At 50.4% G+C, this 25,459-nt stretch overlaps 4 protein-coding genes across 4 annotated transcripts; 2 read left to right on the top strand and 2 right to left on the bottom strand.

Annotated features, from left to right (window-relative positions):
- Nucleotides 1-12,652: 12,652 nt before the first annotated feature.
- On the bottom strand, nucleotides 12,653-13,306 carry PtA15_1A260 (uncharacterized protein; the record flags this gene model as incomplete). Its single annotated transcript, XM_053165269.1, has 4 exons — nucleotides 12,653-12,683; nucleotides 12,745-12,884; nucleotides 12,950-13,041; nucleotides 13,120-13,306. 4 exons carry the CDS (start codon nucleotides 13,304-13,306, stop codon nucleotides 12,653-12,655), a joined length of 450 nt encoding a protein of 149 aa, XP_053016477.1.
- A 29-nt stretch (nucleotides 13,307-13,335) lies between these two features.
- On the top strand, nucleotides 13,336-13,989 carry PtA15_1A261 (uncharacterized protein; the record flags this gene model as incomplete). Its single annotated transcript, XM_053165270.1, has 3 exons — nucleotides 13,336-13,553; nucleotides 13,703-13,781; nucleotides 13,897-13,989. The coding sequence occupies 3 exons, from the start codon at nucleotides 13,336-13,338 to the stop codon at nucleotides 13,987-13,989; spliced, it is 390 nt and encodes a 129-aa protein (XP_053016478.1).
- A 780-nt stretch (nucleotides 13,990-14,769) lies between these two features.
- Nucleotides 14,770-17,022, top strand: PtA15_1A262 (uncharacterized protein; the record flags this gene model as incomplete). The annotated part of the gene is made up of 5 exons (XM_053165271.1): nucleotides 14,770-14,981; nucleotides 15,074-15,179; nucleotides 15,233-15,382; nucleotides 16,279-16,706; nucleotides 17,016-17,022. 5 exons carry the CDS (start codon nucleotides 14,770-14,772, stop codon nucleotides 17,020-17,022), a joined length of 903 nt encoding a protein of 300 aa, XP_053016479.1.
- A 5,131-nt stretch (nucleotides 17,023-22,153) lies between these two features.
- PtA15_1A263 (uncharacterized protein) lies at nucleotides 22,154-23,003 on the bottom strand (the record flags this gene model as incomplete). Its single annotated transcript, XM_053165272.1, has 5 exons — nucleotides 22,154-22,216; nucleotides 22,377-22,424; nucleotides 22,483-22,709; nucleotides 22,801-22,861; nucleotides 22,908-23,003. The coding sequence occupies 5 exons, from the start codon at nucleotides 23,001-23,003 to the stop codon at nucleotides 22,154-22,156; spliced, it is 495 nt and encodes a 164-aa protein (XP_053016480.1).
- Between the last annotated feature and the right edge of the window lie 2,456 nt (nucleotides 23,004-25,459).

The following is a 25,459-nucleotide window of genomic DNA, read 5'->3' on the forward strand; positions in this document are numbered from 1 at the left end:
GGACGCCGCGATCAAATTGGGCCTTCATGACCTCTTGCGCACCTTCCAGGCCGGCCGCTAATTCCTCTTGCACCTTGGCTAGCTCTTGTAGTCGTGCCTCCACTTGCGGTAGGCATTGCTCCGACGACGGTATCCCCGCGAATGTCGGCTCGAATCCGTAGTTGGCCTTGAAGGGCGACATCCCAATGCTCACGTGTTCACTGTTGTTGTACGCGAATTCAGCCGTTGCTAGTAGGTTATCCCAGTTGTCCTGCCTGTAGGTGACGAAATGACGCAAGTATTGCTCCACGGCCTTATTCACAATCTCGGATTGGCCATCTGTTCTTGGGTGGTAGGCGGTGGAAGCACAGAGTCTGATGCCGAGGCGCTTGTTCAGCTCTTTAGTGACCTGAGAAATAAAGATGCTCCCCCTATCAGATACAATGGTCTTGGGCGTCCCGTGTAACTTCCACACCTGTCGAGTCATTAGATCTGCTAGTTGGTCCGCTGTGACTGATTTATGGCAGGCGAGAAAATGTGCCATTTTCGTCAACCGGTCTACCACTGTCAGGATACAGTCGTGGCCATTTGACTTCGGGAGGTCGGTGATCAGGTCGTAGGAGATGTCGGTCCATGGTCCTGCGGGTATGGGTAGTGGTTCTAAAGCTCCGTATGGTTTTAACAGTGACGGCTTTACCCGCTGACACGAGCTACACCCGTCGACATAGCGGTTCACAAACCTCTTCATCGATGGCCAGTTGAAGCAGCGTCTAATCAACGCCAGAGTCTTAGCCCTCCCCGGGTGGCCCGCTAATAGACTGTTGTGCCGGCTCTGTAATATGGCAGTCTTGATGTTGTCGTTTGCCGGAACCTCGATCCTCCCCCGCCTATACACTAGCCCGTCTACGCTAATGAACGCAGATTCATCTTGTCGACCCGTCTGTCCCTTCAGGTTGTCTATTAGCTCAGCTAGTCGTGGGTCCTTGGGAGTAGCAACTCGAATTAGACTTAGCAATTCGGTGTCCGGTAGTATGGCGTCTGCCCTCTCCTCCGGTTCCCCCGGGTCTTTGATTCCCATGACATCCACTTCGAACCACCTCGTCGCTTCCTCCGCCTCAAAAGATTCGTCCACAAACCAGCAGTCGAGCTCTGCGACCTCCGCAAAAGTTTCCGGCGTGATATTTTCCGGCCGGAGGAGTTGTCCGAATGATAGCTTGTCTTCTTTTGTCGGGGCTAGGTCAGGGCGTCTGGATAACGCATCCGGTTTGGTGGCCTGTCTACCGGGTCTAAAAACAATTTCAAAGTCGAAACACCCTAGTGTTTCGGCCCACCGCGCTTGCCGCCTTGTTAGTTTCTTTGTTGTCATGAAACTCTCGAGATTACGGTGGTCCGTGTACACTATTGCTTGCAGTCTGTGTGGGTTGCCTTCTAGATAGTGTCGCCATTCTTTGAAGGACGCCACAATTGCCAGTAATTCTTTGTCGAAAATTTCATAGTTCCGCTCGGCCTGAATCAAAGATCTGGATAGAAACGCCACCGGGTGTAGTTCGCCGTCCTTGGTGCAAACCTGTGAAAGTACTGCACCGAGGGCGAAGTCTGAGCAATCACACTCCAGGATGAACGGTAGGTAGGGATCCGCAATCTTCAATACCGGCGCCGTAGTAAACGCCGTCTTCAGTTGTTCAAACGCCGAGTGACACCGTGAGTCCCATTGGAAAGCTCGATCCCCCTTTGTCAAATCGTGTAGTGGTCTCGTGGTGCCAGAGAAATGATCAATAAATCGTCGGTAAAAGTTGGCGAAACCAATGAACCGTTGAAGTTCTGTGACGTTGGTGGGTGCCGGCCATTCAGTCACGGCCGTGACTTTCATCGGGTCCATACGCAACCGGTTGCATGAAATCAAGAGGCCTAAATATTCAACCTCGTCCCGTCCAAACTCGCACTTCTTGGGTTTAAGCCATAGGTGGTGCTTGCCCAACGTTTCCAGTACACTACTAACCGCATCCTCATGATTAGACCCCTTTTGTGTGTAGTATTGAGGGTAAAAACCTTGATTTCATTGCTTCCCCCCCCGGACCTCCTCTTGACTCCCGCACACTCCAAATGTGGAGTTTGTCCACCCCACACTCCAACACGCCCCCTCAAACTCCACACCTCCAGATACAACCATAGAAAGATTTGAGAGAAAATGAAAAAAGAATTGGAAAACTGAGTGGGGATAATGAAGAGAACAAAGGAAGAAAAATTTGAAGGAAACTGAGTGGAGATAAAGACGGAGAGACAACAAGATTAAAGAAGAATCACAACTGAAGATACAACAAACACAATTTAAGGAAAGATTTTGGCCATTGATGTCGAGTGAAGATTTGCGCGCAGAGGTTTAGTAAAGAAATCAGCGATGTTGTCGGATGTGGAAACCCAGTGTAGTTTTATCCCATTTTCACGGACCGCGTCGTTCACAAAAAAGAAGTTGCGTTCGAGGCTTTTCATCCTGCCCTTGGATGCGTTGTCGTCAGAAACCAAAACTGCCGCGTGGTTATCGCATTTGAGGATTATTTCTGGAGTTGAGTCGAGAGATCGAACAATGGGAATGAGAAACAACAAGAAGTCGACAGCCGAACCAATTGAGATGAATTCCGCAGCACATGTTGATGTTGCTACGACCTTCTTTCGTCGAGATCCCCAGGCGATAGGGCTGCCCAAAAATTTGATAATGAAACCTGAGGTGGAACGTTGATATTCCCCCCCCCAGTTAGCATCTGACCAAGTAACTAGCTGGTTGTCGGTGTGTTCCAGTTTTAGTCGTTTCGATCTTGTGGTCGAGATATACTGAACAAGGTTTTTGAGGCCGCTCCAATGGGTTTCATCTGGGTTGGAACTGAAACGTGCTAGGTAATTTACCGCAAAACTGAGATCGGGTCGAGACCCCAATGCGATGTAGTTCAGCGATCCAATCAAAGATTGATATAGGGTCGCATTAACCGGTTCTCCCAAAGATGTTACCAGATTGTCGCCAGCAAGAGGAGTGTACGTCGGTATGACCTTCTGTTGAACTTCTGCTTGAAACTTCTTGATCGTCTGGTCGATTAACAGCGGTTGGCTCAAGAAAATCAATCCATCTTCATATTCCATTTTGATACCAACAAGTTTGTCCGGTCTGTTGTCCCATTTAACCCGTAAATTGGACTCGAGTTTCTGACGGAGGATCTTGAGTGCCATATCATCGTTGCTGAAAACAATCCCGTCGTCAACGTGGATCCATATGATTACAATTGAATTGCCCTTCTTATACCTGTATAAGCATTCCTCAACCTCGTCGCAGGTAAACTCCCACGCTTCTAGAAGACCTTTGAAGTGTTTCCAACAGCATCTACTTGCTTGGCGGGTCCCATACAACGCTTTCTTCAATTGGAGGACTTTGCCTTTCAGCTCCGGAAAAAGTTTGGTTGGAGGATCAACATAGATTGTCTCGTCTATCGGACTGTGCACGAAGGCGCCGGTCACGTCGAATGAGTTGATCTTCCATTTTTTGACGATTGATAAGGTCAGAAGGAGCCGTAATGTCGTCAGGGATGCCGTGGGTGCGAAAGTAGACTTCACGTCCCGTCCGATCCTTTGCTTGAAGCCTTGGACAACAAACCTAGCCTTCAATTTCTCAACCGATCCGTCCGATTTACGTTTGATATCGAAAACAAAGCGGGTGCCGATGGAATGTTTATTTTCTTTTTCTTCTATCTCGAAGGTGTTGATCTGGACCAGTTGGTCCCACTCGGTCATGCATGCCGCACACCAAGAATCCCGTTTGGGGCATGCCAGTGCGGACTTCAGATTCGTGGGAATGTCAGCGTCCGAAATCGCTTGGATTGAATCGAGTTGATCATCTTGAGCGTCACATATCTCCTTTGTCGGCTCCTGGCCGAGGGTAAGAGTTCTACGAGCAGAAGGAAAATCAGGTGAATTTTTGGGGCCAGGGATCAGCAATTTCCCTTGAAAGTCAATGAACTCAGCACACTCTGAGTTTATGACCCTTTTGGTCTCCGGGTTCCAGAAGAACCATCCACGCTCATCGTCCTGGTAGCCGACTAGGTATCCGAGCCAACCTCGTTGATCTAACTTGCGGCGGCGTTCCTTGGGTATGTGCACGACCGCCTTGGTGCCGAATGGGTAAAAGGAAGGCCCCAGGGGTTTTCGATCAGACCAAAGTTCGAGGGGTGTTGTTTTGCAGCGCGCGTTAGGTATGCGGTTAATCAGGTAGCACGCGCATTTGTATGCGTATGACCAGAGAGAGTCGGGAAGTTGAGAATGCTTCAGGGTCGTACGGGCTATGTCACCAAGGGTACGATTCAATCGTTTGGCTTCGCCATTTTGTTCAGGTGTGTACAGAGAGGTGAAAATTATTGATGTGCCGACCGAAGAGAGGTATGTCGAGAAGGATTGGGTTGTGTACTCCTTAGCATTGTCGCACCGGATGTATCGTGGAGCCAATTTGAAATGGGATATAATCCGCTTGATGAGAGATATAATGATAGAGGGTACTTCAGAACGATTTTTCATGGGAAAAGCAAACGAGTAGGTGGTCGCGTGGTCTTGCACAGTGAGTAGGAATCGATTGCCGTTGATGTCCGGGTCGAGCGGTCCCAGCACATCAGTCACAAGAAGGTCTAGTTTGTCGCTCAAAGGAATAGATTCTGGGAGGTGATGACGGTGTTGTTTGCTCTTGGATAATTTGCACGATTCACATATAAATGGAGTCCAGGATTTGATGTCGAAGTGTGGCACGAATCTCTTCAGAAATTGTTTGACGATGTCGTCCGAAACGTGCCCAAGTCGGCAATGCCAGTTGAATGATGGATTAAAAACAGGAATAGGGGGAGAAATCGATTTAATAGAGGAACAAATGGGTTGAAAAGCGCCGGACGAGATAAACCAAGAACGGTTACGATACGTGGCCGTGATAGATATAAAGGAAGAGGTTAGGCGGATGTTGTTGTTCGGAAGGAACGCCGGGCGGAAACCGGAATCGATAAATTGTCCCAAGCTAAGAAGCGTTCCCGTCATGTCCGGGCTGTACAGGAACTTCGGCACCGCCAGTGTACCAGCCCCATTGGTTATCCTGAGGTGACCACTGTGTGTCGCAGTCATATAACCATTTGACGAAGCGAGATTCAGTCTCAAAGGCGGTTCCAAAGCTGTCATAAAAGAAAAATCACGGAAAGAGCCGCTCACGTGATGGGTCGCCCCAGAATCCAAAACCGTGCCTGCGCCAGCGGCACTTGTCGCATCCGCACCCACTGCCGATCGAACCGCCGGAAATTCATCAGGCCGAGTGGGTGGGTCGTTCGGAAGTGCGGCTTGGCGGGCGAAACCGGAAACGGGGCGACCATTGACGGGGGTATTGGGTTGTTGCAGACCGGCGTCTCTGCGGAGGATCGGACAGGTCGATCTCCAGTGACCCAAGCCCCCGCAGTAAACACAAGGTCTCCCTGCGAGGAGATTGGGGTCGCTGGGTCCCGTATTTCCTTTGTGAATGTTGTTGATGGCGGAAGCAATGTCATCGATCGTCGGATTGCCTGGTCGACCAACGTTTTGATTGTGGGTGTTGTTGTTGGGCTGTTGTGGTCGTTGGAATGATGTGTTCTGTTGTCGGGAGTTCGGGTTGTTGCGTTGTCGTCGGCCTTGTTGGTTTTGCCCAAAGTTTTGCTGTGGGGCACCCCATGGATTGGCTGTGGTCTGACTTGGTCCCGCTTGGAAAACCGACGGAACTGTTGGTCCAGCTGAATCAAATCGAAGTGATTCACCGTATGCCGAAGTGATGATGGCTTGAATGTCTCGCGCAGATACGTCGGCTTTATTACCGAGCTGCAAGGAGATGTTCTGGAAAAGCTGCGATCAAGACATCGATGTCGGGGGCGGGACAATACTTTGGAGCACGAGACTCTCCACGAGTGGCGAGAGTGGAGCGCCGACCTTTTGTAGATCGGAAAATATGTCAAAGGTTTTATTGAATAAACCGGGTATTTGCGAAGGCTCGGTATTAGGGCCGGAAATGCGCAATTCCAAGAGCTTGTCGACAAGTTCCATCTGGCGAAAACGGATGGTCCCCTGGAAGTTGGACTGGACCGCTTCGTAGGCTTCGGTACCAGTAGTGAACCAATCAACCAGGGATGACAGTTCGTCATGTACCGTGATTTGAATGAGGAAAAGGAGGCAGGTGTTCTCCTGTGCCGATAGCTTGGTGTAGTTCTCCACCTTGTCAAAGAAATTAGCGTGGCCAAGCGCGAGAAGAATGACCCGAGTAAGGCCCCGTTTCCATTTGTTGAAGTTGGAGCCGTCGGCCAACAGCAGTTCCACATCTTGCTTGTAGATACTCGGTTGTTGTAGGAATTTGGTTCTGGGTGAGATCTCGGTTGTTGTAGGCTGAGACATAGGAAGGGAGGTCGGTCGGTGCCTTAGTTCGAGTTCAGATATGGTGGATGAAGTTTCCGACGAAGAATGTGCAGGTGATGTTCCTCTTGGGTGGTTTGATCTCGGTCGGTATTCCGGCTTTGGGATGATGGCTGTGATAGGTAGTCCTAAGGGATTTGGGACCGTCCGGTGACCAGGCAGAAATGGGATCGAATCTAGTTTTTCGTTGTCGATGTGTCGGGTTAGTGTCTTAGAGAAAATGTAAGAAACGGCCGAAATGAAAGGAGACGGAGGACGATCGTGTTCCTCCTCGACAGGCGACGGCGGGAGTGGGGGTAGTTGGAGAAGGGCCTTGTAGGCTTTTGTCTGTTTTGGATGTTTCGCACGAGTCGGTGGAGGTAAGGGTCCCAATAGTTCAGGTTGTTCCCAACGAGTATTGACCATAAACCGGGTCCGTCGGTGCCAATAGTCGAATGTCGAAGAGTAGCTCAGTTGGTGGGCTGAAGACTCTTAATCTATTGAGGGTAAAAACCTTGATTTCATTGCTTCCCCCCCCGGACCTCCTCTTGACTCCCGCACACTCCAAATGTGGAGTTTGTCCACCCCACACTCCAACATGTAGATCATGATGTTGTCCAGGTAAGCCGCTACGTCCTTTCCGATGCGCCCGAGTAGGATGTCTTGGATGAAAAACTGAAAGAATCCCGGCGCCCTGGTCGTGCCGAACGGCATCGTTAGCGGCGCAAATTGTCCTGCTTTGCACACAAACGCGAGTTTGTCTTCGTCTCCCTCCGCTACGCGTAAATTCCCGTACGCGTTCCGTAAGTCCAGTTTGGTGAATTTGTCTGCATTCAGTAGACTGTCCACCAGATCCATATTCAAGGGTAGTGGGTACTTATTTTTAACTGTAACCGCGTTGAGCTTGCGGTAGTCAAAACAGGGCCTCAGGTTGCCGTCCTTTTTTCCTGTAAATAGCACCGGAGCCGCCCAAGGGGATGTAGTCCGTCTGATGGTCCCGTGTTCGAGGCCCTCGCGAATTAATGTGTCCATTGCATCATTCTCCGCGGGCGATAGCGGGATAATCCTGCTGGCTTGAGGGGTCGCGCCAGGCAGCAGTTCCACCCGGAAGTCATATTGCCGTCTTGGTGGTAGCTTCTGGGCTCCTATTTTTCGGAATAGGTGTAGATACCGATGATAGCATCGTGGGATGATTTCCTCCGCTCTTTTAATCGGGTCTGCTTGCTTTGCCTTTGCTGCAATCCGGGCTGAAGTCGACCATGATGCCTTGGTCGTACCGATGGCCGCCGGTGTTTCAAGTTCTAATGGACATAAATGCTTGCCAGCTGCTTCATTGAGTCTAAGGGATTGGTGGGGTGGGGACTCACATCGCGGGGGCGTTATCCCACTAAAAGTGCGCACCCCCTCGTCAATTATCCTCGCTTGCCTCACGGGCTCCTCCCCGTCTAACGAGGCTTTTGTTGGATAAGACGAAGCCGATTCTGCGGCTGCGAAATCCTTAGCCTGGTCCGGGTCATCGGCCGTGGCAGTGTGGTTCGTCGGTGTCCTGTGGGTAGTGTTTTCTAGGAGAGGATCCTGCTTGCCAGTTGATTCTATAACCGCAGGTAAAGGAATGAAATCGAGCTTACATTGCGGGAGTGCTAACGTGCACGAAGCACACACTCCCTTGTCAATTATCCTTGCTTGCCTCACAGGCTCCCTCCCGTCTGACGAGGCTTTTGTCGGATAAGACGAAACCGCCGCTGCGGTCGCAATGTAGCCTTTGTCCAATCGAAGTGAATTCGTCCTCCAGTCAATGCGGTGTCCAAATAATTTGATCCAGGGCATTCCCAATATGCCATCATACGAGTCTTTCAGTTGTGTAACGATAAATTTAGCCGGCTCGGTCGAGTGGTTGAGTCTAAGGTCCAGCTCATACGAGGACCTCTTAGTCAATCCGTCGAACCCTGCTATTGTCCTGTTGCACGAGGACACCAGGGCTAGCAGGCCTGTTCTTGCTGCGAACGCAAGGCTCAGCACATTGTGTGTGGCCCCTGAATCCACCAGAAATCTGGTTGGATGGGAAATATTGGTCGTGGTATGCTCAAGGAGGGTGTGTGGCGCAAGGTTGAAAGAAATGAACAGTTGGGGATCGATTGTTGTATTACTGTTAACCAAATCACTAGCGCCAACACTAACTAATAGCTCCTTGTGTGAGCTCGGGAGGGGCATACCCATCAGTCCCGAGCTCCGTCTTTTTTTGACCCTTCCGTTACGCTCCCATTCTCGAACCTCCTCGCTCCGCTTCTCCACTGGTCCAGCTCCTTCATCTCGGCCACGCGTACAGCTCCCTTCCCCTTGCCCTTGTCGGGGCACTCTCGTGCTCGGTGACCCTGTTTGCCGCAACGAAAACACAGCCCTTCCCTCATCATCCTGCCCCTCTCCGATTCAGACATCTGCCCACGCATCGCCGATATGTCCATCACATCTGGATCCGCTGTTGAGGTTGAGGGGATGGTGCTGGAGTCAAGCCCATTCAATTCGTTGTCTATTTTAAGAGCCATGTTGGAAACCGCCGCCAGGGTGTCGAACTGGGTGCGAGATAGTACTAGGGCTATGCGGACTTCCTTCTTCAGGCCCTGAGTGTACAGGCCGACGAGGGTCCGTGGCTCCCATCCCGTGTCGTGAGCGTATAGCAGGAATTGATGTGTGTACTGGCTGACCGATTTTGTCTGTTTCAGAAGTCGTAATGACCGTTCGGCTTTCGTTTGTTTTTCCGTGTCGTAAAACATAGCCTCAAACGCATCCGTAAACTCGCTGTAGGTGGCGGCTCGATTTTCGCAGATCTTGTGCATCCAAGGCTGAGCCCAACTGCTTGCTTGTCCCGTCAAATACGAAAGGGCGAATATGATTCGTGATCTGTTGTCCGGGAACGCTGCAACGTTTGCGAGGATGTAGAGGCTCACTTGGCTTGCGTAAACTTCGGCCTTGACGCCTTGTGAGCCGTCGTACTTGTCTGGTACTCCGATCTTCGGGGCACGGATAGGTTGTTGGGCTACCGCGACCAGTTGATTGTTGGCTGGGACCTGAGCGTCCTGTGGTGGTTGGGCGTTCTCGGCTTGCTGCCGGGCATTCTCGGCCGCTTGACGGGCATTCTCGGCTTCTTGTCTAGCCGCTTCGGCTTGTTGACGGAGGCCACGTTCTTCGTTGACGACGGCCATCAGGTCGGCCAGTTGTTGTTGTAATGCGGCGACGGCGGCGGCGTCCATCTTGGTTACAGGTTTGGGTTGGGTTCTTCAGTTCGTGTCTGTTCGGTTTCTGGGTTCAGTTCGTTCTATTCGGATCCAACGGATCAGCTTGTTCTGTTCGGTGTCTGGTTTTCGGTTTGATTGGTCCTTGTTCTCTTGAGGAGATCTAGCAATATGTTAAGGTCGAAGCTATAGAGAAGAAAGACCTAGTCCTGTCTTGTCTTGGCAAACTATGTAGATTGCTAGATGAGGAGAGTTTGGGGATCTCTCCTCCGCTCTCCCTTAGGATGGAGAGCTGTGACATGTACTAACTACAACATGTCCCAGGCGTGACATAGCTTACGGCGCGCGTGCAGCTCATAACAGCGTCAAGTAGCGTCTCATTTCAATCCGTCGATTCCGAGTCAGACAACAAAATCAAGGACTCGCTTATCCCTTCATCCTCCTCGCCTTTCAAATCATCCTTTCCATCCGCTTCTCCCATCATCATGAGTCTTCTCGACACTTCTAGTATTAAACTCGTCACCGACAAGCTGGACAAGGACAACTTCACTAGCTGGCGATGGGCAATCACCACCACCCTTGGATACAAGGGTCTCGACGACTACATTCTTATCAAACAGACGGACGAAATGAAGAAGAAGCCTGAGTATCAGCAACTCAACAAAATGACGACCAATTTCATTCGAATGCACCTCTCCACCGACAATCTGGAACGATTTGTCTCCGACGTGCGGGTATACGACGCCAAGAAACTGTGGGACGCCATCGAAGCACATTTCATGGCTAAAACCATGGAGAACGCGGCCAGCGCCATGGACAAGTACTTCGACATCAGCTTCGACAAAGGCGATATGGACAAATCCATCACAGCACTCCGTCATGCTTACCGTAACTTGTGCGAAGTCGCCGCCGCCAAATTTGGCAAGAATGGCCTGACTGCCATGGCCATAGTGTTTGCACTCCGAAAACTCCCCTCATCTTTCGCCACTTTTCGCACCCTTCAGTTCAAGGAATTCAAAGAATTCAAGGAAGGAGACGTAATAGAGATGGAGCCTTTCCTTGGTGCGCTCGAAATGGAGGTTCGACGTCAGAGAGAGTCGTTGCCGCAAGTTCCCTCTTCCTCCACTGCCCTAGCTGTCTCTTCAAGTCACAACTCCTCTGATGCCCCCAAGAAGAAAAGCCGACGTAATCAGTGCCGGGATGGCAAACATCATCCAGACGCTCCTCACCCTGAGTCCGAGTGTTTTCAAGTACACTCGGACAAAGCGATCGCCTACTATCAAGCAGCAATCGACAAACTCTCCGGTAAATCGTCCTCAAAAGCCAATCTCGGGTCGACTGGAGATCTCAGGGACGCGATTGTTTTGGACAGTGGAGCCTCAGGTCACTTTCTTAAGCACAAAACCTACTTTGTTTCCTTCTCGCCGACCTCGTCCTCAGTGTTCGGAGCAAACGGTGCGGCCATACCAATCCTTGGTTTCGGCCCAGCGGTCATTCAAACTGCGACCGGGCCGCTAGAACTCAGTCTGGCGTACTATGCGCCCAATCTCTCCAATTCGCTGGTTTCCCTAACCCACTTCATTCGGTTAGGTTACTCTTTGATTCCTGCCTCAAACAGTCGCCGTTTCGAATGTCGAAAGGGGGCCGATCTTATATTCATGGGGTCGACAAAGGAGAATGTTCTCATCATCGATATGAATCCGTTGAAAGCACTCAATCTCAGTTCGCTCACTCCACTCGACCTACATCGAGCTCTAGGTCATCCAAGCTTAGCCTATCTTAAGAAAGCCTACCCCGATCTCGAACTAAAATCTCTCGAGTGTGACGTGTGCGACCTTGCAAAGATGCATCGACAACCGTTCGGTGGACGCTTCCCTACATTCAATGCTCCACTGGATTGCATTCACATGGACCTCTGTGGTCCCATGACGCCTACATCTCGGGGAGGAAACAAGTATTTCCTGAAGATAATTGACGGTTTCACCAAGTACCGGTTTATCTACCCCATGAGATGTAAGTCGGACACTTTCAATCTCTTCCGTGTCTTTCTCAACCAGGCTGAGACATTTTCCGGCCATAAATTAAAACTAGAGGCCAAAGCGGCTCCGCCGCCGCAAGCACCCCTTCCCGTGGAGAATTATGAAACCCACACGCCCCACGCCCAAATCCCTATACCCAGGCTCCTTGCCCCCGAGCCTCATCAAGGACAGCCGCCTGCCGCCACCGGCCAAGCGGTGCAAAACACAATCCCATTGAATCAATGACGCACCCCTGCCGCACGAAAGCGCTGGCACGCCAAACGCCCAGTGCCCCGTCACCAAAAATTGACAGGAGCCCAAATGGGCAGAGACGCAACCCACCACACCCAGGTTGAACCCACACCCCCCGCAAATCATGAAGTGGAGCTCCGCTCAAGCGCGGGGCAAGTCAATCGCTGAGCATTCGAAAAAGCCACGCCAAATATCAGTTAAATGCGCCAAACACACATCGGCCGCCGCCCCAACACCACCCACGCCGTGACAAACGACGCGGCCACATTACGGCCCAGACGAGCGCCACGAACCCACCCCAAACGGCCCCTCCCCCCGCCGAGCATCTCACCACCTACCCGCGGCTTGAATTCATCCTAGAAGCCGAAAACCTCATCAGCGCCCGCCCGACCTCACACGACTATTGCCGAGAAGAGCCCCGCTGCCGCTCACTCGTACTTCCCCGAAATTCCTGCCACGACCGCCGGCCTGCTGCACAAGGAAAGACGCCAGCGCTCGACGTTCGGGAACTCGCCGATTTCGATTCGACAGACCTTCAAAACGTTTACCCAGCTGCCGAGACATTCAAATTAGAACCCCGCTAACACTCGCACACCAAGGGCGACAAACGGCCAAATAAGCATATCCGCTAACGAATAGACCCCATCACCCTCGCCCACGCAAAATATCCTCGGTGTGCCGCCAGCCGCCCCGCCCAGCAGCTTATCCAAATACTCGTACCCCTCAAGAAGACGAGCCCTCCAGTAATCTCTAAGCATTGGCGCCCCGACGTCGGCAGAACCTGCGACACAGACAGCATCAACCACACCATTAGAGACTCCACATTGCGCCACACCGCAGACGCACGCTCGAAATGGATCAATTCATTGGTGGGAACCGCAATATTCGTCAAGCCGTACTCCATCAGGCTCACCACGTCGGAATCATCACGATCACCCGCGCCATAAAATAAGTTAGATTTGTCAACCTGATTCGCCAAGTGCTAGCCATCGTTCAGAAAAGCGGTCAGCACGTTTCCACCCAGACATTCTACACGAGAACTCTCACCAGCATAATTGCGCCAGCTCCCGACACAGCGAAGGGCGCCGCCGACTTGTTTAAGTAATCCGCGTTGTTATCAATCAGCACTGGAACCTCGCCTGAATTAGTGAAATGTCAGGAGTCTGGCGGAGCACGGCTAAGCATCATACGCCACGACATGAAAGCATGTGACGAACCATTCGGGCTGAGGGCAAGGAATCCATTCGATCTTGCCACTCCGGTCCTGAAATCCAAGACGAGATGGTCGATTCGTACGCGGTACCGCAGTCGCAGCTCCTCAACCATAATCTGGGCCGCTTGTCCGCTCGGTGTGTTCATCGTCAACAACCTCAAGGGCCTATCATGGTGAGTAGAGTCCGACATCGGGATTCTTTTCGCCAGTCGGTATTTAAATGAACTGCCACAAGCAAACACCCCAATCAAGTTATGCTAGTCGTCAGCCCCAACCAAGCTCGTTCCCGCATCGCCCGCCCAGGCGACCCCCGGCGAAACACCCGGTGCCCAAAACTCCCCCCCCCCCGTCGACCGCAAATGTTGCTGACTACCACCGCAATGTAGCGGCTGTCCGCAAGGGGGAAGCCAGGCAACTCACGACTGCACTCGACAAAACGTACGCTTTTCTTCCCACTGGTCAACTGTACCAGGGCCGCGATCAGTATCAAGTCCATAACAATGCCCGGGGATGTGATTTATCAATTGAGTCACAAAAGTAGCGTCAAGTCGGTTCACTTACCTGCCTAAACTACTATGTCCGGTCAGTGACTCGATTCGCGAATTGTGTCTTCAATGCATCGCCAAGTCAACCCAATTCAAATCGTCAACTACAACTCTGCGGGAGGTAAGTAATAATTTGCCTAAGCAAGCCACCCGGCTCCGGTCGCTTCCCCTTGAATAGCCCTCAGTTGCTTTTCCCACCAGGTTACCTTCACGCTACTGATCAATCAAACGACCAGGCACCAGCAAATCGTCCGATTTACGGGCCGAACTATTTTGCCAGCCGCAGGATTCAAAAAGACAGGCCCTCTCCTACGGGTGCTCGTCGATAACATCATAACACGCATTACTTGACCAAGTCAAACAAAATGCGGTAAGAATAAGCAAGCCGGGACTACCGCACTCAATCTATTCAGAGCGGTTGGTCAAATGTCGGATTCACTCATGCCTCGAGTAAGCACTAAATTATTCCGGAGGACGGCGCTCGCTCCACAGGACCCGGGAGAATACTTGTTCATTGAACTTGTCCCAGACAATTGATACTCACCGCCCACTTAAGACTCAGCAACACAAGCTGTTCACATTTGCATCAGCTAAACGAGCGCTGATGGACTGGTTCGGCTAAATTCGAGCTCCCAAGCCAGACCTCACCAAATAGGCTCACCAGGCAATAGGACCAGACCATCAGTTCAACACGTCATATGCCTCCGTTCACGCGTCAGCCCCAACCAAGTAGCCAATCCTATCAAAGGATATTTGTCTCAGGTCGGCCTGACACCAGTCCGGTTGTGCTCGACCGCCAATCCTAGCAAATAACCACCGGGCTCCCCAGCCGCGGCATTCAAATACCCCAAGAACCCAAGGCCTCAATGTAGCCCTCGCCCCCAATCCCAGAATTCCGCCGCGTCACATCGACTTGAGTCCCTTTTAAATTACCCCCTCAAGCCATTACATCTTTTCCTCGCCAGTAGCCATGCGTTATGTAACCGCCCCACCGCCAAACAGCGTACTCGTAAACCCAGAGGAAGGACCCCATTCAATTGCATTCGTCGGATCCGTGAGATTAACTAATCTTGTAAGCCACCACCAACCGCAGACCGGCCCAGCTGACAATGTGTCCTAGGTCAATTCCTTTACCGCTGACGGATCTCGTTACCACGAGTACACAATCAATATCCGAGCCCATCGATCAATTCGAGCTACGTACCTTGGGATTCCTGGCCGGCAAGCCACCGACCCATTTACAATTATTGCCCCATGTGTATGTGGGCTTGGCCATGATTTGGTCAAAGGCAATGTCTACTCACTTCAGGGTGACGTCACGGTCAACTCCGATGGCGATCTTGTATATTGGGAATTCAACCCATTACTCGCATCAGTAACCTACCCAGTCCTCTGCCCTTATTCTCACAACAGGTTGCTCGTCACCGTTCGCGGTGCCTTGATTGACATCCATGAATTTTGGGATGAACGCTTTTCAGTCGTTTCACATGTTCAACTCCATGTGAAGGTTTTCTTGACAGTAAGCCCGACCTCACAATTTCCACACAGACTCATATTTACAGTTCACCGCAGGGTGCTCCGTTTGCAGTTCCCGTTAGGGCCATGCTGAAGCCAATTGACTCACCCGAAAATCTTACCCGCGGATTCTACGTTGGTCAATCCGTTCAATTCCAAGGATATCTCGATTCAAGCAAGCCGCAAGACGGGCCGATATTTGTCAAGGTTTGATTCAACTCACTTCAACAATCCAACTTCAACGCAGCTGATTTCGAATGATTTGTCAATTCTTCCAGGTAATTTGCCACAGAGAGATTCAAAAATCCCAGTAGTTCTCGCACCACTTTTCATACAACCGAAAACTTTTCCTTTCATGAGCTTTTGTTGTCGATTTCAAGGCAATCCCTCCAATTAATATCACGTTGTATACAATATCTACTCATAGCTATGCCCTCCCTCAATCTGCCATTGAGACCTCCTATTGTCAACGAACCCTCACAGAGTTGTATTCCTCTTCGCCTCTCGCAAAGTATTTGACAACCTACTCATAAAGAAAGATCCTTGTATCCTGTGAGAGCACTATTGTAATCAGGATTAGTGACGCACACAATAGCAATCAGGTCACTACGCCCCCATCTCAAATTCAATCTCAAACCCAAGGGTTCCCGTAAAGCCGTTTGACGCGACCGCGAAACAGGAGCACAGTCTTCCAACGCATCGCCTAGTGGAGTCTTCGGTCTATGATCCTCGCAGAAAATAATTATGTCACCCCCTTATACCAACTGCCCAGCATATCATGATCAGGCGGCGCCCTGCCCATGATGATGTAACCTTGTGTTCCTTGCTTCCACCACAACATGTCATGCGCATGCGACAATTATGGCCCATCGCTTCATACCCCAGCAAGGTTAGTCACATTAGCATCAACAGTCCGTTCATATATTCCCTGACCTGATTCAACGCCCGCCGGAGAGACCGGAGAGCTCGACGCAATTACCATAAACTCGACCATAACTCCCTGACGCGATCAAAGACATAAGTTAGGTTCAGATTACACCGGTCTTCTTGCAAACCCCCAAGAAACGCTTCGCTGATAATTTGTCCGTCATCCTCATGTGTAGCTGATGACAAATGAGATAGCTCTCCCCGAGGATCTGTCCCGCAGAAGCCCAAAACTAACACTCTTCGAAGGCGCCGCCGTCAACGTCGTGTATACAAACTTTCAAGAACTGCGCAATTGTTCTCGCCGCGACGCAGCTCTCTACATGGCCGAAAGGGCGCTATTCAGCTCGACACCAAAAACCATCAGGAAGCTGAACATGGTCATTGGCAAACGCCACCCCGCGAACGAAGTAACACTATCCGCAGTCGAGCTACGTGATATTCCCGGCTTCGCCATGAGGACTACTCGTCCGGTTTCTTCGGTTACGTCAATGGATCGGCCGGACCTCCATATAACTCTGAAGATCGGCGCTCCAGTTCGATTGACCAAAGACCTCTGTTTAGCCGGGCACCAAAGTTCATTCAGCAATTTCACACGCGGGGCAAGGTTTGTTGTTCGGGGAGTCGATAATGATCACCTTGCAGTAGTCTCTATTGCGAACAGAGGCATTCATTGCGAAGTTATGATCAAGAGAATCATGACTTTTTGTGTGGATCCCCGTCAACCGGCCAATGTATTTCTGCGCTACCAATTTCCCGTCGTCTTAGCCTACGCAAGCCAAATCGACTGGATTTCCACCAAACAGCTTCCCATCTCTACTACAGTAACTGTTTAGGGTTCGTGTTTAAAACCTTCTCTCCTACGCTGCCTTAACTGACACTTTATTTCCGATTTCATCTCAAGACTCTGCAATAGGGGTTAAACTTTTCATATTCTTTATAAATTTACAAATTTCAGTAAAGCGCGGAAGGACAGCATATTATTTCGGTTTCGGTGAGCAAAAGTCCGCTGAGACACATGCAATAATTGAAACAACTCAGGTTATTTGCAATTAAATTGTCATTGTTATCTAGTATGATAGCGCCAACCTCCATACCCCCGCAAAACCGTGATTTAATGTCATCGTGTTTGAGGGCGATTGAATTCGCCCAGATGAGGCCTAGGAGATGAAGATGCTAGTCAGCTCAATCAGAAAGCACCATCTGCGTTTGTAATCATTCGCACATCAATAATTATCGTTCCCATTCCTGCGTCGTCCCAATAAGGGTGCCAACAAACCAGGCCCGACCGCCAACAACCCGATGACCAATACCTGCCAGACTACACGCTTCAACAGAAACTATGTCAATTCCATTGATAAAATTCTCCGGCTGCATAAAGAATTAATCTCAAGTCAAAATTAACCCCCCTCATTCACTCATCTTCGTCTTTTGGTTCATACATGTTGAATCAGTGAGAGCGCCACGGCCCCGGCCATAGTCAATTGCAGTATTCAATTGAAACGTCCCAACTGCATTTATCGTTATCCCCCGTTGATGTTTGCCGATAAGCTTAGGTCTCTAGGAACCAACACTGTCCGGAAGCTTGGAGCTGAAGTGGTCTCCTATCATGGTTGCCATTAATTGAGCCGTCCAAGCTGTACGTGGAACCCACGGTTGATCGACTTGCTGGGAGATAGCGAGCTGGATTATTCACTCCGAGACTCTTCCACATCGGTGTTTCCTCCAGTTCAACGTGAAACGCTGCTATAGGGTTATGTTCTGCTATTTCATGTACCGCAATTTACTCAGATGACTACAAACCCGTCAGCGAATCGGTCCAACACGTTAGTATGACATGAGTAATATAAACTGCCATTAGCAATGACTCACATCGTGATTAAAATCAAGATTCGCGCGAAATGTTATTCGGCCTTCAGCTGGCAATTGGTTCAACGTGAGAAGAAGAGCATCATTGACCCTCATTCGCCGGTAAGATGCCCTAGGCTCATTTTGTCTCGCTATACAAGTCGGTTAATGTGTTGATGAAGATTCCATGGATCGTGATTGAGTTAGTTTTACTGGGTGAGGGGATTTGAGTTATTTGATTGCCAATTGACCGCCCTTATAACAACCGCTCGCCCCGCTTCCCGCGGACGCCATCAACGATTTGTGGGTGGAAAGCTCAGTAAGCATAACCCCGGGCTCGTCAATTATTTTATCGCCTGGGACGGGTGCGCCGCAGAAGCCAAGCTCTGCCAGCCGTGTTTAGAACGACGACTAAACTAAGTCGTTCCGAACACGCTATCACGTTGAAATTACTTAGGTACACACACGTGTATATACCGCCGAGCGAGATTCCAATTCTTCGTAGCTTTCCTCCCCGGAGGAATCATGATTACCATTGGCATAGTCCACCCAATGCAGCCAGCCCAATTAGAACGCACAGGCTTAAACCTAGTCGACTACACGTTAACACTTGATCAACCGGCCCGCGGCCTTCGTAAGATGTGGAAATGTCCCACTGGCTTTTAGCCTGCTGTAAGGGTTTCACCAAGGCTCCACCCTTACATAAGCTGTGTTGTAATAGAAGCATTATTATCCATGCTTATACATAGTATTCCCGCTTTATATAGTTTTGATCCCATCTCTTCTCTTCTCCCCCAAGCTGGTCTTCCCCTTCTTCCTTCTTTCATCGGCCGATCTCAGAAATTCACATTCTTTTTATAGACTTCAGGCCTTTGGCCCTCCGTCCCTCCGTTCCTTCCAGTGAGGGTTCACAGAACCCTTACACTTTTTTTTTCTATAAAAAGTTTTTTTCAATCGCTTACTCTCCACGAAATTTCTCCTTGGACTCTTGGAATCTTCATTGGACTCAGGAGCATCACTGAACCCTTGGGCATTGGAAGTTTTTGTCATAATAGTCTCATCCTCCTTGGGCTCGGAGGCTCTTCAACATCGGAACAACCTCATCCTCGCTGGACTCGGAGGCCCTTCATTTCGGAACGGCCTCATCCTCGTTGGACTCGGAGGCTTCTCATCTTCGGAACAGCCTCACCCTTGCTGGACTCGGAGGCTTTTTTGCCATTCGAAACTTCATCCTCAAATACTCTTCAGTGTCGTCCCAGGCTTGCCCTTGCCCTCAACAATCAGTCCTTTTCCTTGTCAGCTCCAGAAACACCCTCAATCCTCGCTCTCTTGGACACTCGGTCTGCTCTCATCTCGTTTGATTGGACACTCGGTCCACGCCTTGGACACTCGATCTGCTCGAAACTCGCTCGCTTGGACTTGGTCCACTCCAGACACTCGTTGCGACCTCTTCAGCCGGCTTTCGCGGCCAGAACCTCTCTGGGCTTTCTTTGCCGTCAGTCTCCGTGATCTTGACGGGACGGTTTGGAATGATCAGCGGCCCACTGTCCGACCTCGCCTCCTCCATCCTGTTCGCCCCCCAACTTTGACGACACCCGACAGGCTCCAACCCGCCCAAGCACAGCCTCGATCTCCGGGAAACACTTCTGAGAACGCTCGGTCCCGCCGAACCCCCTCTGCTTCTCCATTCCGATCTGAAGCACCTGGCCCAGCCTTCATTGGCTTGTGGTCACTTCCCCGAGCTCCCCGGCACCCTCGACATCCGCATCGACACACACACGACGCCCATCCTCGCATTCGACGCGCGCGCCAACAGCCCGCCGATCGTCGCCAACTTGCCTCGATCCCTTTCTGTCACCCGTCCTTTCTTCTTCGGAGGGGTCAATGGGGTCCCTCTGAGAAGAAAGGCGCCACACCCCGGACAACCCAAAAGCTACAGACGGTCCTCAACCCTCGCCCCCTTTTCTGGCCGCTTCCGCCCCCCTCCCACACCCTCGCCCTCCCATCGCCCTCGCCCTCCCATCGCCCTCGCCCTCCCATCGCCCTCGCCCTCCCATCGCCCTCGCCCTCCCATCGCCCTCGCCCTCCCATCGCCCTCGCCCTCCCATCGCCCTCGCCCTCCCATCGCCCTCGCCCTCCCATCGCCCTCGCCCTCCCATCGCCCTCGCTCTCTCCACATTGCCCTCGCCATCCTTCGACCGCCACGCGCCCTGGCTACTACTCAACCTCGCCAACAATCCTTCTTGTCTCTCTTCGCTGTCCCCCTGCCCACTTTTCTTTTCTCGATGCCAAAGGACAGACGACCCAAAGGTCCCGGACTCCTCGATTTTCCTCTCAATCACCTCGCACGCCACCGCCTCCTCAACCAGGAGCATCCCCACCAGACACACCAGCTCGCGCCACCCTCGTCGTCATCTCAGTCAACCCAACCCCTGCCATTCGTCTGAACCCTCAGCTACCAGGTCCTCTCTTCCTCAGAGGGGTCAATGGGGTCCCTCTGAGGGGATGGAGACTATCAGCGGCAGCCGCCCGCTCCCCCGTCCGGACCACTCCGGTCCACACACGCTGTCGTCGCCGTCGTCGACGGAAGGCGGCCAGGAACGGCCCTCGGCGCCGCCCGCGCTTCCTCACTTGTCTTCCCCTCGCTCGCGTCACCATGCTCGCCAGACCACTCAAAGCCTGACCTCCTCTGCTACGACCCGCCCTCCAGGACCCCTGCACACTTGAGAGAAGGTCTCCGGCCTCGAAGGCTACATCTTCATCAGCGGCCTCGCCTCCCACCTGCTCACTCTGCTTGTCCGCGCCAGGTGGCCCTCGTCCATGGCTCCTCCAAAGACCTCGCCCCTCTCTCCGCAATCGCGAAGGAACAACGCCCCTCGCCATCGCTCCCCACCTCTTGAAATCACTCTTTGCCCTTCCCTATTGACTCCAGCCCCTCGTCGACATCGCCTCAAGCCCCTCATCATCCACTCCCTCGCACCCTTGTCATCGCTTCCAGCCACTCTCCATCGCCACAGGCCCCTCGTCACCATATCTAGCCTTCTGTCATTGTCATCATCGCCTCTAGCTCCTCCTCATCGCCTCAGTTCAATGTTATCAACCTTGTTGCATCTTTGTACCTGGTCAATCATGACTGTTGCTTCAGGACATTCGGTCCATTTGGGACACTCGGTCTACTCGGGACATTCGGTCCATTCGGGACACTCGGTCCACTCGGGACATTCGGTCCATTCGGGACACTTGGTCCACTCGGGACATTTGGTCCATTTGGGACACTCGGTCCACTCGGGACATTCAGTCCATTCGGTCTTCTCACTCTCTCGTCATTGCCCTCACTCTCTCCCCCTTGTCTCCTCTCTCAACCCCATTGTCTTTTTCTCTTGCCCTCGCCATCGCCTCCAACCCCTCTTTGTCGCTCCAGCCCCTCACCATCATCTGTTTTCCTTTTCTTTTATAGGAGGGGAAATTGTAAGGGTTTCACCAAGGCTCCACCCTTACATAAGCTGTGTTGTAATAGAAGCATTATTATCCATGCTTATACATAGTATTCCCGCTTTATATAGTTTTGATCCCATCTCTTCTCTTCTCCCCCAAGCTGGTCTTCCCCTTCTTCCTTCTTTCATCGGCCGATCTCAGAAATTCACATTCTTTTTATAGACTTCAGGCCTTTGGCCCTCCGTCCCTCCGTTCCTTCCAGTGAGGGTTCACAGAACCCTTACACCTGCCGTTATCAATCAATAAGCAACCTGCTGAGAATCCACCCACTCAAAGGGGTGTAAATAAGTGATAGGCGAATTCAACAGCACATGCATTTGTTACTCCTCCACAACAAGTTTGCGGTTAGGTTCGCCATATTGTTCCACAGCAGCCAATTGACGTGTAATATTTATATTCCTATTTGCGGGCGTTAGAGGTAAGAAAAACTAATTCCGTAGCCATCTTCGACTTCTTTAAGACGATCAAAACAAAACTCGACGAATAGTTTCGGGCTGCGGTCAACCTCTTATAGCCCTAACGCACAATGTAGTAGCTCATCCACCTTCGTTTATCTGGATCAGCGGACATGAAGCACGCCGTCGAGCTAGGTTCCGAAATAGTTCATCAAGGTAGAATTTAACACATCACCAATGATCAACTTGACAATAATTACGACGTCCAGTTGGATCGACGCACGACGATCTGTCAGTTGTACTCGAGTGAAAGGGTCTAATCCTCAATTTGATTTTCTGCGCCCGTCAAATTACCACCGAAGATTTTCCCCGCAATAACCTAAGTCCGTGGGGTGTCAGCTAGATTATAGAAGCCGACTCAATCCAAAACTCACCCTAACCAATAGCTCTCAGGTTACCGGGCTCATGCCGTCCAATTCTCCAACAAACGATGCAACTAATCCAGATTGAAATATGTCACGTGAGGATATCTTGATTACTGATTCATCAATAATATATCTGGCTAAGAACGGGTTCAATGGAGCGGTCTAATACCCACCTGCAGGTTTCAGTGCGTGTCTTCCATGAAGGTCGTTGATGACTCACCTCTTCTTTATGCTCCACTGTAACTTCCGTAATGACGGCAGTACCCATAAATCTTGACCTGTAAGACTTGACATCGCATATCGTCCCGGTGCCACTGATTTTCACCGGCTCGCCAATCTCAAACTCATTCTCCATTGGCGAGTCCGAGATGACAGCATCGACATAGTGAAACTCTAGACCATTACCCCCGCGAGCCACTTTTCCATGCGCCTTGTAAGTGACGCCAACTTCGAGGTGGTTACCAATGAAATTGAGAGCGCGAAGATTCACCGTATAGGATCTACATAATAAAGAAGATGTGCCAGGTACTCGCCTAACGCATCTCGCGTAATCGGGAGGTTCCGCGGATGGCGACGGCGGCTCTTGAGAGGACTGGGGTCTAGTGTCAACGAGAAACTCATCGGAAATTTCACAATGGCACTCACACTAAGCAATGGGATAAAGTCGCCATTGAACTCCATGCAAGATGAGCGCGGTGTTTTGTTGTAGACGACGACACATTTAGTGGCCATACTAGTCATGTTGAGGCGTTCCGCAGAATTTGGTCGATGAGTGTGTAAGCGTCGTCCAGAATTCAACTCGTGCGGAGCGCTCTAAGTTTTTGGGTGACATCATTTCCATCGACCTCTAACAATTCACGCAACATCGCCATGAAAGGCGGGTCAACATATGACGTGTATCCATTATCAGACATGCAGGACCTTTGATTTCATGTGAAACGCGCATGACGCAAAACATAACCCGTACTCCATCTTACCGAAGCCTTTGCTGCACATTGGCCAGACAACAATGAGGAAACCCCATTTCATTCAACCGGCCCCTATGCATTATGCGTGCCCGGGGAGGACATTAGTTCAAGTAGCATCAATTTTCCACTTCTGTTCAAGACTCGCTTCATCATGCAAAAGTCCCAAGGGTTATGCGTTTGCAGCCATCGTGAAATCAATGACATTCATCAGTAGGCGCAAATAAACATCCATTTTTCCATTGAATTTTCTCCTCTAGAAGGAATGCTAGGCAGATATTATGCATTAAAACACACTTATCAGAAGCCAAGGTGAATCAAGTTATACACAGTGATGATTAATCTATGGTGAGTTTGAGGGCAGGAAATATTCGGTGGCATCGGCGCGGTGTTTCTCGGTTTTTCACCAACAAACTCGGTTTTGACCAAGAGATCCAGACGATGAACAGCTTATGGGAGATTGTTGCAAACATTGGAGACTCGGACCTGCGTGCCAAAATCGCTTTTGGCTTGTCACGCCTGACGACTGATCCACTGTTGATGTCATGTTACAACAATAGGTTAATCCATCTAAGGTCAAATGTAAAGTGAATTATCCTTTAGCCCCTCTTGTAGGTTAATCCATGTAAGGTCAAATGAAAATTCAATTATCATTTAGCCTCTCCTGTGTTTGGCATTGAGTGGCAATCACCGTTGCAGTAAGACATACAAGTACGCAGCTTCAACGGCGTTTTAATATTGGACCCATCACTATACGGGATGCGGCAGTGCGAAAGGTCATTTAGCGTTCTATCGAGCCCATTTATTGTCTGTCACGGAGCAATTATTTCTATTTGACATGTGTTTATGTGATTTCTCAAGCGAGAGAGATTGTCTGCCATTTAAACTTTAATCATAAAGAAAAAATCAATTTAGGTTGATCATCAAATCTGCTTGATGATTAATTATGTACAAATAATCAGTCCCTTGAGTTAACATAGTTTCGCCGGATAGCATAAACAAATTGAGAAAAATCTACTTCATCGGGGCTCATGGAAATGTGACTACCTGAATTAACGATGAAAAAAGGGCGAGTTGAGTGGTGTGCTGTTGAGATGACAGATGGAGCAGGATGAAAATCCAACGTACAGAAGAAAAACCTCCTTCGGCGTCAAGTTGATGATTGTTCGAAAATCCTCTTATGTACAACATTGATGACCCCGTCTCGAATGGTTGGTTTTGTCACAAGGAGATCATTAACGTTCGACACTCGCAAGAGTGCCACATAAAGTTGACCATGAGAAAAAACATCGGTTGATAAGTAGACCCCTACTCTTGAGAAGGTTTGGCCTTGCGCTTTATTGATTGACATAGCAAAGGCGGGTGTAACGGGAAACTGATAGCGGTAGAAGCTAAGCCCTGAACGCGGTGAGCCTTTGTTGTGGAGCTTAACTCGAGGCAACATTACAACCCGACCTCGGTGAGGACCAGTCATTAACTGGCCTCTGAGGTAGACATGGCTGACATCAAGAAGGAACATTCGAGTACCGTTACAAATTCCACCGTTGATGTTCATATTGCGCGTGATGACAACTGGCATTCTGTTCTTCAGTGTTATCAAGTGTTCTGGCAAACCCGAGATTGAAATTTTGTTTAAAGATTCCTCGGGCAAGCTATCATAAGCGTCAGGGTCAGGGGTATCAATTGATTTCAAGTCTATGTGCTCCCCGGGCAGAACATCAATTATTCTGTCGTTGAGGGTTTTCACGTCGCGGTTCAATGGGGCCAGTATACACCGGGCGTTTAAATATTTGACGCAGTCTTCACTCGCTCTGTTTTCCATTGATCAAAGGTCGGAATACACAAAATCAATTAAGCAAGAGTTCATGTCTTCCGGGTTATCACGGGAAACCAACGATATTCCGTCAAGCGAAGTGATCCCGAAGTCTTCCGATTGGTCTTTCCCCTCGCCCAATTGTAGCAAGGATTTAGCAAAAGTGCGGTTCGCGTTTGTCGAGGGGCCAGATAATGCCGATGCTAATCTCATGTTTTCAGTTAGATGAAATTCATCAATTTCGTCCCAGAGTGAAGATGATTTCAATGTCGCCGCATACGATGGGGGGAATTCATTATATTTGACAACCGGGAGGGTTTGACGAAAATCACCGGAAAAAATAACGGTTTTCCCGCCGAATGGCTTCGTGCAATTTGATAAGCGTTGGAGCGTTCTATCAACAGAATCGACACAGTTCT

The sequence above is a fragment of the Puccinia triticina genome, chromosome 1A (genome assembly GCF_026914185.1).
Source record: "Puccinia triticina chromosome 1A, complete sequence".
In the NCBI taxonomy this organism is placed as follows: domain Eukaryota; kingdom Fungi; phylum Basidiomycota; class Pucciniomycetes; order Pucciniales; family Pucciniaceae; genus Puccinia; species Puccinia triticina.